A 13,005-nucleotide genomic window follows, 5' to 3' on the forward strand; every position below is an offset into this window, starting at 1 on the left:
CCATGGCAGCAAATTATACATCTTATTTACTTTCAGCATCTGTTATATAAGTAAATGATGTTGCAGAGGACACTGATTCCCTGTCCACAATCACTTGTTCACTAGCCCAAACCAGTGAGCTCACTGCTTTAGACCCACTGGCAAACCCCTAAGACATTCAATTTTTCCCAACAATTTATTCTGCAGTATTTGTTGAGTGAACTCTTTTGAGTTCTAAGACCTTCTTCCTATGGAAACGAACACCTCCTGGCATTTTGTTTTTTTAATTCCACAAAACAATGCAAGGCAGGGCATTGAGATGAAAAATTCTTTTGTAAACCTTCCCCCTTTGAGCTATAATTCTATACATTTAAAAAATATAAATAAATGTCCCTTTTCAACTATAAATTGCAGCAAATGCAAATATGTTGAAAATGAAACACATGAAAAACAAGACATATGCTGGGTTTCTGAGGCAGCATTCTGAAGCAGATAACATTTCATCAGCACAGAGAGAGCCTGAGCCCCATGTAGAGTACATTAGGCACGAAAATAATGAGCACGCCTTTGACTGCATCCCTCCTCCTCTGCTCCTTGAGTCAATTTGTTCTGTTTTTTTTTTTTTCCTCCCAAGAGGCTGCTCTCCCAGTCTTTGCATTTCCCTAGAGAAAATAATTGAACATTTTATATGCTATGATAGGGGTTTAGATTTTCTTTATCCTAAGGTTGTAAGATTATCTGTTGTTCTATCTCTACACCTATAAAATATGAAAGAAATGAAATATGCCGACATCTAAAAGCACATGAAAATGTTGCATCCCCCCACAAAAAAAGAGAAAAAAAAGCGTATAAACTACATATGCAGCTAGAAAAATTAATCCAAGGCCCTCGTAAGGATATTTGACTGCTACTAATCAATACACTCCTAGGAGAATAATCAAAACCCACTCCAGCTCTTCATTTCAACCTCCAATAATTCTTGTTATCTTGGAGCACACTGCCCCCAATGCCCCGCCTCTCTCCCTGCAACATGACCCTGTCCTGATGAACTCCCATGGGAAAAGTCCTCGGAACCACGCTGATTCTGTTCTCAGTTCCAAACACCATCCAGTGGACAGGTAATTCCCTTGACAATGGAATCGATCTAAGGCTGCACAAAGGAAGTTAGAAGTTTGTTTCCTTTCACTGCTAGTGTATGGCATTTTACGTTCTAAATTCCACACTGAAAAGTGATCATTTCCTCTGATCTGAAGCTGTATCTGGGCACCTTCTCTCACATGTTGGTGCACGAATGCAGTCCTCGGAGTAAAAACTACACTAAAGGGCCATAACTCAGCTGGAGCTCCATCTGTCTCTAGCTTCCATCATTACATTTTCTGCTCTTTTTAACAGTGGCCACCAAATAGTATTCATTCTACTTTACTCTAAACTTTTCCTTTATCTTTGCCCTTAGTTTCTAAATTGGAGCCACTGCATATTTCAACTAAGCATATTTATTCCTTAGGAAGCAGAACTGAAATGTGCTTTTAAAAAGGGTTTTTTTTCATATCTTCATAATGTTATGGGTTTGCTTTTCTCAGTTCAGTTCAAAGAAGAAGTTACTAAATAAAACGTCAAAACCTAATGGAATCACTGAAATAAATCATATATGGCCTAAAAGGTTATTTCCATTTGATATCAGTGCCAGATACATAGTAGTAGTTACTCAGCAAATGTGTATTGAATGTATGAAAGAGAAAAATTAGATTTACTCGGTTACTATTTTTTAAAGACATTCACTCTACTGTCACATTTTATACTCACAACAAAATTCTGTATCGGTCTTATGTAAAATGCTGGCTCTTCCTCCCCTCCCCCAAAATGGAATTGCAGTACATGGTTGCTTTGGGAATTATAACCAAAAAAGAAAGGTCTGAGTACCAAGGCTAGAAATTTCACTGATGAGACAACTGAAACGAATGGATTTAGAGGTGGATACAAGTTGACATAGGCAACAGAGCATGGTCATTTAGAGCATGGTCGTTTACAGCATGGACTCTGAAAACCAAACAACTCATTCCTTGTATGATCTCCAGCAAGTTACTTAATTTCTCTGAGCTTCAGCATCTGATCTATATAATGGCAATGTTAATACCATCTACTGTGAGAAGTAACTGAGTAGTTCATTTCAAGACTGAGAATAGTGCCAAATACATAATAAAAATTAACATTTTTTGAGGATTTTGAAGATACCGGAGATGACGACAATGACAACAGTGATGATGATAATGTACTAATGGCAAAATAGGGATGACTCGGATTTACATATTCAGGTCATTTTTAGCCTTGTCCTGTTGTTTGGAGATTGATTCTTCTTATTTTCAATTCCTTGGATCTCAGGGAAGTTTTGCATTAGGGACATATCTCTAGAGCTGGGCGATTGATATTTATTTTGTGTCCTCTTTCAGAAAGTGCAAGTGGTGGTAACTGTTTTGGACTATGACAAGATTGGCAAGAACGATGCCATCGGCAAAGTCTTTGTGGGCTACAATAGCACCGGGGCGGAGCTGCGACATTGGTCAGACATGCTGGCCAACCCCAGGCGACCCATTGCCCAGTGGCACACCCTACAGGTAGAGGAGGAAGTTGACGCCATGCTGGCAGTCAAGAAGTAAAGGAAAGAAGCCTTTCTGCATTTGCCCACATAGTGCTCTTTAGCCAGTATCTGTAAATACCTCAGTAATATGGGTCCTTTCATTTTTCCAGCCATGCATTCCTAACACAATTCAGTGGTACTTCAAATCCTGTTTTAATTTGCACAGATTTAAACATAGAGAGCCCCTGAGTCCTTCATCATACCACTGCCCTCCAAATCTACTCTTCTTTTAAGCAATATGATGTGTAGATAGAGCATGACTGAAATAATTTATTGTATCACACTGTTGTATATACCAGTATGCTAAAGATTTATTTCTAGTTTGTGTATTTGTATGTTGTAAGCGTTTCCTAATCTGTGTATATCTAGATGTTTTTAATAAGATGTTCTATTTTAAACTATGTAAATTGACTGAGATATAGGAGAGCTGATAATATATTATATGGTAAATATAGTATCGTCTGCATTCCAGCAAAAATATCAACTCGTAAGGCACTAGCACAGTGAAACTGACATCTTAAAGGACAACTTAAACTTGAGCTTTCTATTGAATCATTTGCGTACCAAGATACACTTACACCACATATTTGGTGGGTGAATCCAATTTTATAGAATTTCTTCACAGGCAAATTAGTATGATCTGAGCAGCATCCAGGCCGATCTTCAGGAAGCATAGCCACAAAACAGAATCGCATCTGTCTGTACATATCTACAAAGCTAAAACCAGGGCTTCACTCTCACATTTGAAGAAACAACTGTACAGGAGCTAATGACTTCATATTACTGCATATAGATTAACAATATGATGGTGTTCAATGTGTGTGTGTTTATGCACATGTGTGTGCGTGCATGTGTGTGTGCATTTGTTTAGGGATGGGGGTGGGTGGGAAGAAGCTGAGGGGAGAAGTCAGCATTTCTGAAATATTGCCTGACTATTTAAAAAAGAAAAAAAGTAGCTCTCCGTTATCACCTTTATACAAAATGTGCATCCTGTGAATTCTATTCCAGACTTCACATCTCTAATATTCTGAAAGGTTTGCACACTAGACTTTGTAACAAAATATTTTATTATACAAAACCAGATTAGAAGGAATGCAGAATATTTTTAACACAGCAATCTGTGCTTATTACACAAAATTACTTTGTGGTAAACAGACAGTATTGTAATCCCATCAAAAGATGAAGAAATAAACAATTAGCCATAGTTCTGAATGCACTTCAATTAAGCCAAAACAGACAACTAGTGATCTTTTTATATGCTCTTTTTACTTAAATAAGTTTTAATTTGTCCTTTAAAAAACGGTGAAACAAAACCAAGAACAAGTTCTAGAAAACTGAAGCAACCTCTTATGTATTCTAGATGCTTGATTTAGGAGGAGTTTTTAAATGTTTTCAATGTTATTATGTAGTAAATGGCACTATTATGAAGCTACTAGTCATTCCATAAGAGTCTTCAAGGACTGCTCTGTGTAACACTGTGACTGCCGTGTGTGCTTAGACACGTAGTTTCCTCAGTGGATAGCACTCAATTTACCCCGTAGTGATATTGTAAACAATACTGCCATTCCCTTCTACTGCACTGCCCAAGGTGTGTGTAGCACAAACAGTTCTCATTACAAAGGACCAATTCAGAACTGAAAAGCTATGCATAGGACAAGGAAGATTCACAGAATGGGGTGGAACACACAGCATTTTGTCAAGCACTGTGCAATATTCCATATTTTTCCCCACTGTGGTAGACCAGTCTGTAAAAGAGCAGCCTAGCATCTCACACTACGGTAAGTCTTTTCTCCCACTCACTTCTGTGGCCCATCTAACTCCGAGGCCACAGGGAGTAGTGATGCTCTGAAGTGAAAGCTGATCTTCACAAACACCAAACCAAATGGAGGAAAACTAAGCACTAGCCTCATGTTCAGACTTTATGGTATCATGCCACATTTTTTAAAAAACTCAAGAGAATTCAAAAAGGGCTGATGGGAGGCTTCGAACATGAGGTTAGCTGTTTCCTAATAAAACTAGAATTCCTGTCATTATTCTTTCCTCATCAAAGAAGAGGCAAGCCCTTTGACATTTCAGCCCAGTCACAGCAAACTCTAGAACTGGGACAGACACAAAGGACGAATGAAAAATAATATCTCCCTCCTCTGTGGATGGTCCATACTTTTTAAAAAACATAGATAACAGAAAATGCACCAAGTCCTGACGTGAGATTAAATATTGGTTTGAACAGAATTGTCAAAAGAGAATCTTTCTAATATAGTGGACCAAACACTACCAAAGAGAGGGAGTTGATTGACTTTTAAAATTCATTAAATACCAGAAACTGACATTAAATTTCACTGTATTCAGCTTTAAGTTGTTCACACTAAAACAACACTTTAAAACAAGCAGGTTCGAGCTGCTGAATACACATTATTTCTTGCATTAAAGTACTACTAATGCATTCTCTTGCAACACTGCCAGACATGGGATATTGTCACCATAGAATTAGTTGGTACTATGCCATCTTTCAGTGACCGAACCTGCTCTAAGACCAAGATTCATCCTCAGATAAGCCACATGTACCTTTCTGACAAAGCTGTGTAAAGTATTAGAATCTGATGCTCTAGAAAGATCCTAGTTGCCTTTGTGTATATTTACTGCCTGCTTGAGTGTTTCTATGTGTGGGTTTTCTCTGTACCTTGTAGAAATGTTGGGGTGTTTTCTTCTGCCATATGGCTCGCGGCCCGAGCCAACTCCTTTAGCTGTATTTTACCTTCATTTTTGATGAGGTGGTTTAAATTTTGTTTCACTTCGTGTAGTGAATTCCATAGTAGTTTTCTGATTGTTGTTAAAATGACTTAACATATTACATGGATATTCAATAAAAATGTTTTATTTCCTGTTGATGTTGCCGCCTTTCAATTCTTTTTCTTACCTAACTCTGGCGGTAAGTCTGTGGCCTATTGACTTTGGGGCCTGCTGGAAGCAGAGGCAGCTCTACAAAAGCTTGCACTGAATGCCAGCCTCTGAGTCATGTCTGTGAATACAGAAGGGCTGAAGGGAAAACAATGCCTAGAGGCTTTTGGCCATTACTGCCCACTGCTCCTGGGCAGAGTCATTCTCAACATATGTTTCTCTGTTCCTATTTATGATCAGTTCATCTGGCATACGTTCAGGCTCCCTGCTTTGCCCAAACTGTGTCCTCTACGGTTTTCACTCTCGAGCCTAAGTCATAAAGCTTCTCCAGAGTGGGACCGAAAACAAGATTTTCTAAACCTCATTTTTGGAGGACAGTGTGACACATTAAACTCCCTGCCTACTGCGATTACAAGGTGAAACAAGTAAACATCTTTCCTCCAAAAAATTCAACATTTATCACGTGCCTATTGTGTACCATGTATGTTTTTACTGGATGCTGGAGATACAATACATGATATAATAAGGTACACCTGGCCCCAAGGAGCCCATAGTCTCAGACAGACATGTAAATGCACCATCACAATACACTGCAATGTGCGCCTTGAATCCCTAAGAACTTTTGCTAGACCAATTATAGTGGACACCATGGTGTGGCGCCCTGATCCCACTGGCAGCCTGCAACTGCCAGAAGCCTTGCCTGCTGACAACTAAAAGCCGCGTCTCTCTGCCCTCTACTGAGGAAGCTGCCTTACCTAAGAGGTCATGCATCCCACCCGGGCGCCCACATCCCATGTCCCTGGCTGGATCTCTCTAAAGCGCTATCTCAGTTTCACATCCCCAGGGTTAGTTGAGAATGCTTTTGCAACTGCATTGCAGTTCGTCTTCTCCCTCTCCCCTAACAGTTTTCCTTGCTCCTTTACAGGTGTTGTTCCAAAGAGGACTCCCCAGTAAAATCCCTTCATCTCAGAATCTGCATCCTGGGCAAGCCAGCCTATGACATTCTTTGATGGGGCAGGGGTTGGGGGAGATATCAAGAATAGTTTTCTAGAGAAGACAACGCCAGAGGGAAGTCCTAAAGAACCCACAGGAGTTATCCCAGTCAGTGAGTAGGCAAGACTGGGGCAAAATTTCACTCATTTAGCAAGACTTAAAGTTTACCCATGACAAGGTGTTTGATAGCTGGCTACAGCATACTCCCTTCAACCAGCTTTTATTAGGCACTGCCAAATAAGGTAGGGACCAAACCAAAACTACTTAGACAGTCAGGGGAAAGACCACTTCATTACTGTGCACTCTGAGGAAACAACTGGCAGAGTTCTAAATGTAAGCTGAGAAAAGGACATTTAATGCCAGTAGGGTTAGGTGCAGAGGGAAAAAAAAAAAAAAACAGCATTATAAATACATTTGTTTGGTTTTCAATGGTGAGTATTTTTTCTTAAACAGTCTTGACATTAGGTACAAAACTAGAATATTTCTTAATGATTTATAAAAAGCCCATCCAGTCCTTTCATCAATGTGTTTTCCGAAAAGAACATATACACTTGGGATATTTATTAGGTGTTTTAGTCAGAAAAACAAAACCACTTCCAGGTGTTTCAAAGAGGAAATTTTTATAGGAAACTGGCCACATAGAGAGGGCTGAGAGAGCAGAGACAGTGGGTTAACCCAGAGATTAATAGATCCCACCTGTAATTGTATTATAGAGCTGCCCTAACAAAATACCACAGACTGGGTGGCTTAAAATCAAAACTTTATTTTCTCACCGTTCTGGAGGTCAGAAGTCCGAGATCAAGGCGTTGGCAGGGTTGATTTCTTCTGAGGCCTCTCTCATTGGCTTGTAGCTGGTGTTTCCTCTATGTGTGCCTATATCCTAACCTCTTCTTACAAGGACACGAGTTGTGTTGAATTAGGGTCCATCCTAATGACCTCTTTTTAACTTAATTACCTCTTTAAGGACCCTGTCTTCAAATACAGTGACATTCTGAGGTATTGGGGGTTAGGAGTTCAACATACGAATGGGGTGGGTGGGCAAGGAGCACAATTCAGCCCATGACGCCCCTCCTAAGTCTGGAAAACCAAAATGGAGAAGATAATGTAGCTTAAAACTTTCGAGGGACTAGAACCTGTGGGAGCTCCATTTTTCTGGGACCACAAAGGGTCTCAGGTGCTGGTGGGGGCACCGACAGAGAGGCTCCACCTTGAAGCTGTGGGAACTGCCAGAAGATCCAGTAGCAGCTCACTATGGCTAGAGGAAAGCTGGCAGAAACGGAAACGGGATGAGGGTTCCTTTTCCTCTCCTACCTTCCACCTCAGCCAGTGCCTCATGTTGGAAGATCCTAATCAGTCAGCTGGTAAAGGAGTCTAGGAAACAGCCTGCTGGGTCTTACAGCCCACCCCAGTCCACAGCAGAGCACTGATAGGTGGGAATGAGGGCGGAGAACAAGCAGGCAAATGACCAGTCTCTAGGTGTCTTAGTCTGTTTAGGCTGCTGTAACAAAAACACCATAGACAGTTTGGTTTAAACAACACATATTTATTTTTCACAGCTCGGGAGGCTGGGAACTCCAGGATCAAGCCACCAGCAGATACAGCATCTGGTGGGGGGCCATCCTCCTGCTGTGTCGTCAGGAGCTCCTCTGGTGTCTCCTTTATCAGGGCACTAATCCCATTCATGACGGAAGCACCCTTATAACCTAATCACCTCCCAAAGGCCCCACCTCCTAATACAATCGCATTGAGTGTTAGAATTTCAACAAAAAAAATTGGGGGGACACAAACATTCAGCGCATAACAGGAAACTTTTCTGTATTGTTCCAATGTTAGTATACGTCTGCCGAAGCAAGCACACATTAGAAACTTTTTAGAGCTGCATAGACTTTCTAAATGATCTTGTTTCTTCTTCGGAGAATTCAGAGCCACACAAGGCATCGCACACCTGATGAAACAGATGTACAGAAATCACATTCGTATTCTACTCGTGCAGAGAGTTTAATATTACAGATTTGAAAATTCCAACCATGATTGCAGTTACTCTCTCCCTGAGACACGTCTTTATCACATATGCACCAGACTCTTTGATGTTCAGCAACTGATTTAAACTGTACACAAATCTTGACCATAAAACAGTCAGTGACCTTGGAATAAGAAGGTAAAAAAGCAGGAAAATTAAAATGAGAAATAGCCTGATTCTAAATGTACAAAGAAATTTTCCAAAGCCTTCAGAATAATAATTATGCAGGAGGAATCATCAAAAAGGAGCAGTAATGAAAACACCATGCAAACCTGCTGATGATTTGTGTGATCTAAGTTCTGAGGCTGGCAAAAAGTTACCTGCATTTTAAAATCTGCATTTCAGCCCTATAAATTACTTCACTCTCCCCCACCAATACATATCCTCAAAGTTTGCACACTCATCCTTCTTTGACGGTACCATCCTGCCTTTCCCCCTATGCACAATGAATTTCGTACTGACCAAGTCTGGATCCACTCTTTCTTAGATGTCTGCTTTTCCTCTCTCACTTCCCTATCTCCTCTGGCCTGGGAGTGCCGCAAAGTGTTGACATCCTTTTAGGCAGGATTGTTTGAGTCTCCTATGGAAAGAACCTAATTCAAGCTGGATTAAGTAAAAAAAGAAAGGGAAGGGGAAAGGAAAAAGAAGAGCAGTGGGAGGAAGAGAAAGACAAAGATACAGAGACAGACAGAACTATTGCCTCATCTAAGCGGGAAGTTCAACATATGACTACATTCAGGAACAGCTGGATCAAGGGCCTCAAACAATGTCACCATTCCCATTCATTCTCTCTGTCTCTCTGTATCTGTCTCTATCTCTGTCACTGTCTCTCTCTCCCCCTCCTTCTCCCTACCCACTTCGTCCCCAGTGTCTCCCTACCCACTTCGTCCCCAGTGACAGCAAAGATGGCCCCTAGCAAATCCAAACTTCTTCCAGTTTAGCATGCTTCCATGTCCCCAGTCCTAGACCCACAAAAATGGGGTAAGGATAGTTCCTCAAAGGAAAATCAAAATACTATTACCAAGAAAAGTGGATACTGGTCAGAGAAAAACAACAGGTGTCTATTTGGCCCCAGCATGCCTCTGCCCTAAGAGGAGCAGCACTGAAGGCACAAACTCAGGCCACAGCAGTAGCCTGGTCATTCTTTTCCTTGACCAAAAACACTATTGCAGAGGAAAATTTAAAACTATTCACCTTCTTTCAATTATCTGAACACATCCATTCACCTTCCTATTTATTGTCAGGAAAATCAATTATCTATTTATTTTAAACAGCCTTTATCAAAAAAGCATTGAGATATTAACACAATTTTAAATTCCTAAATTCATTAAAAAATATTGTTATAGAAACTTAACAGGAAGAAAAGGAAATAGAAAGGAAAAAATCACTCTATATACCCTTTATGTCAGCCATATGGGCTGACAATCACTTTTAAATAGTTTTAATCATAGTATGCCCAGAATTTAGTATCAATTTCTTTCACTTAATGTGAAAAGGAAGACATTTTTCTTGTTGCCACAAGGTCTTTATAATTTTTATTTTTATGTACCTGAATTTTCTTTGGGTACATAAATGAAAACTTATTCGACTATTTCTATTATCAGATATTGAAGTTATTACTAATTTATTTCTTACATAAATAACATTGCACTGGATATTTTAGTGGTGATTTTTATTTATTACTCTATTAATCTATTATTACCTATTATTACATTTTATCTATTTATTTTCTTAAGATAAGTTTCCAGAATTTTCCAATTTACTGGTGTTATGTGTTCCAGTTTTCCCACAGCCTCCCCAAGCGTGGGCATCATGCTTTTAATGTCTGACAACTGTAGAGGGTCATGTGCCTCAGTAATGACAGGTTCAGAGTTCATTCTGGGGCCACTGTCCTCTCTGCTACTCCAGGCTAGTTGGTTGAAAAATCAATGACGTGAATAAAGCATTGGCAGAGAGCCTGAGAAGAGAGAGCAACAGAGGAGTCTCAGGAAGAGGAGTGTCCAGTTGTGACAATTTGCTCTCCCTCTCCTTCATGTCTAGTTCCATAGAGCCCTGAGGAGTTTCTCAGGTCCCTCCCTGCTTTCTATTTTCACTATCAAGTCCCTCATTCATCATATCTCACCCTCGATGCCACAGAAGCCTCACAATGACTGCTCCCAATTAACCAGCCTCACCTGTTCCTGCTCTCAGTGCACAGTGTAACAAGCTCTAGCTTGAGAGCCCACAGCTCTGAGTTCAAATCCTGATTCATTCATGTAGCTGCATAGCCCTGGACAAGTCCCTTCGTTTTGTGTATTAAAGATAATGGATATTAAAACTAGTATAAATAAGCATTCAATAAATGGTAGTTATTGCCTTCTAAATCTGGCCCAGAGTAGGCAAACTTTATCTGTAAAGTAAAATATTTGGGACAATATGTTCTCTATCAGCATCTTTTCTTCCTACTATCTGACAGCCATCCATCCTTCTTTTCTTTCCAACCCTTTGAAAATGTAAAAACTTTTGTGCTCTCTTCAGTGGTACATACACTAAAAACAAAAACCTTTTCTACCTAATGGGCTGTACAAATAAGGGCAGCTATAGTTTGTGGACTAGATTCAAGTCACCTCACTCTGCTTATCAAAAATCTATATTTCCTCTTCCTTACAGATTAATGTTTAAATTCTTTAGTGTCACATTCAAGGTTGTCCCCAGACATTAACCACCCCTCTTGCTCTCCTTCAAGCCCTGCTCCATATTCCAGCTACCAATTTTCTGGCCCAATCCACATGTGCTCACATCTCCATGCCTTTATTACGGCAGTCCCCTCCACCTGAAATTTCCTGACAAAATCCGATAGGTTGGTGATTGAAGTGGGAAGGGAAGGAATGGTGTGGAGAGAGACCCAGGCAATTTGGGGAAGGAAAGAAATGTGACATTTATTTCCAAATATGCTGCATTGTCATTCTCTCTGTGAAACACAACCTAAATTCTCAGGCTTACTTCATTATTGCTGTGTCCTAGATCACACATGTTCGTTCTATCCCTAAATGCCTCTGACCCTTACCCAAACAATGCTCTTTAGATTAACAATGCCTGAAAGACTCACCCCTTCCTTGAACATACTGAGGAATTTTTTTTTTTTAATTCAGGGAAAAATAAACACATTTCAGAATATTAAAGCAATGCTTCCTCCAGCAAATGTGAGATAGTCAGATGATTTATAAATTATAAAAAGGACTTGGAAGATAGATCCCTGACTAATTTCCTGTCAGTGTCACAGTTGCCTCGTTTTCTCACATTTGCCTAAAATATGTGCTGCTGGGCTTCTCACAGCCCGGACTCAGACCCAGGTGACTCAAATTAAGCAGGCTTGGGACAGTAATTTATAGTCTGAGTGACTCATCAACTTTTGCTTCGCCTCTAGCCAGGATGATCACAGCTTCTGTCCGATAGCCAGGGAAGAGTCATCCAGTCTCTTTGTCCTCTCTACCCCCAGAACCCATTGTGACTTCAGACTCACCCAGACCTGTGTTTCTACCCTGCATATTTTCTGCTTCATCCAGAGTTCTTTAGGAAGACATGTACCGTCTTGACATTTATTTACTACTTACTCTGAACTAAGTGCTAATTCTTCAGTTGGGAGTCTGTGAGGCAGACTGAAGTGGAATCACATTATGCTTCTCCCCAAATTCATATGATGAAGCCCTAATTCCCGAGTACCTCAGAATGTGACTGTATTTGGAGATAAAGCCTTTGAAGAGGTAATTAAGTTAGAATGAGCTCATTAGGCTAGGCCCTAATCCAATCTGATTGGTGTCCTTATAAGGAAAGGAGATTAGGACACACAGAGAGACATGCACACACAGGAAAGATGTGAAGAGGCAACATGAGGGTGGCCATGTGCAAACCAAAGAGAGAGGCCTCAAAGAAAACCAACCCTGTTGGCACTTTGATCTTGGACTTCCAGCCCCCTGAACTATGAGAAGAGAAATTTTGTTATTGAAACCACCCAGTCTGTGGTGCTTTGTTGTGGTAGCTCTGGCAGACTAACATAGGGCCCACTCCCCTGGCCCTTAGTGGAACTCAGAATGCTTCAACTCATGGAAACCGACTTTCCCATGACTGCAGATCAGACCTCTCTGGCTCTCTCTCTGAAACAGAATATGCTCTCTCTTCCAAAGCCTGTCCCAACACAGACTCTTCGTCTCACACTCCCCTCCTCTCATCTTCCTGGACAGCACAGCACCTCTCCTCCTGCCCATTCACCCACTCCTGGTTCACATCTTTCTCTCCCAGAGCGATCACTAGCCTACAAAACTCTGGACTCTGGACATGGTGGGCGGGGGCCGGGGCCGGGGCAGGGCAAGGAAGTTTAGGCATGGTATATGTCTTTCCTTTGTCTCAAATACATGCTTCTTCAGAGAAACAGAACCAACAGGATATGTAGAGGTTTATTTCAAGGAATTGGTTCACATAATTGTGAAGATTCAGGGAAGAG

At 40.7% G+C, this 13,005-nt stretch overlaps 1 protein-coding gene across 4 annotated transcripts in view; it reads left to right on the top strand.

Annotated features, from left to right (window-relative positions):
* Positions 1-5,502, top strand: part of SYT1 (synaptotagmin 1) — a 509,772-nt gene extending 504,270 nt beyond the window's left edge. For all 4 annotated transcript variants that reach the window (XM_011374713.2, XM_011374721.2, XM_011374705.2 and 1 more), the window contains one exon: positions 2,427-5,502. In XM_011374713.2, coding sequence (XP_011373015.1) covers positions 2,427-2,633 — 207 coding nt within the window. In that variant the 3' untranslated portion in view covers positions 2,634-5,502. The remainder of the gene's footprint in view (positions 1-2,426) is intronic.
* The last annotated feature ends 7,503 nt before the right edge of the window (positions 5,503-13,005 follow it).

This window comes from Pteropus vampyrus, unplaced genomic scaffold, assembly GCF_000151845.1.
Source record: "Pteropus vampyrus isolate Shadow unplaced genomic scaffold, Pvam_2.0 Scaffold9, whole genome shotgun sequence".
NCBI lineage: Eukaryota > Metazoa > Chordata > Mammalia > Chiroptera > Pteropodidae > Pteropus > Pteropus vampyrus.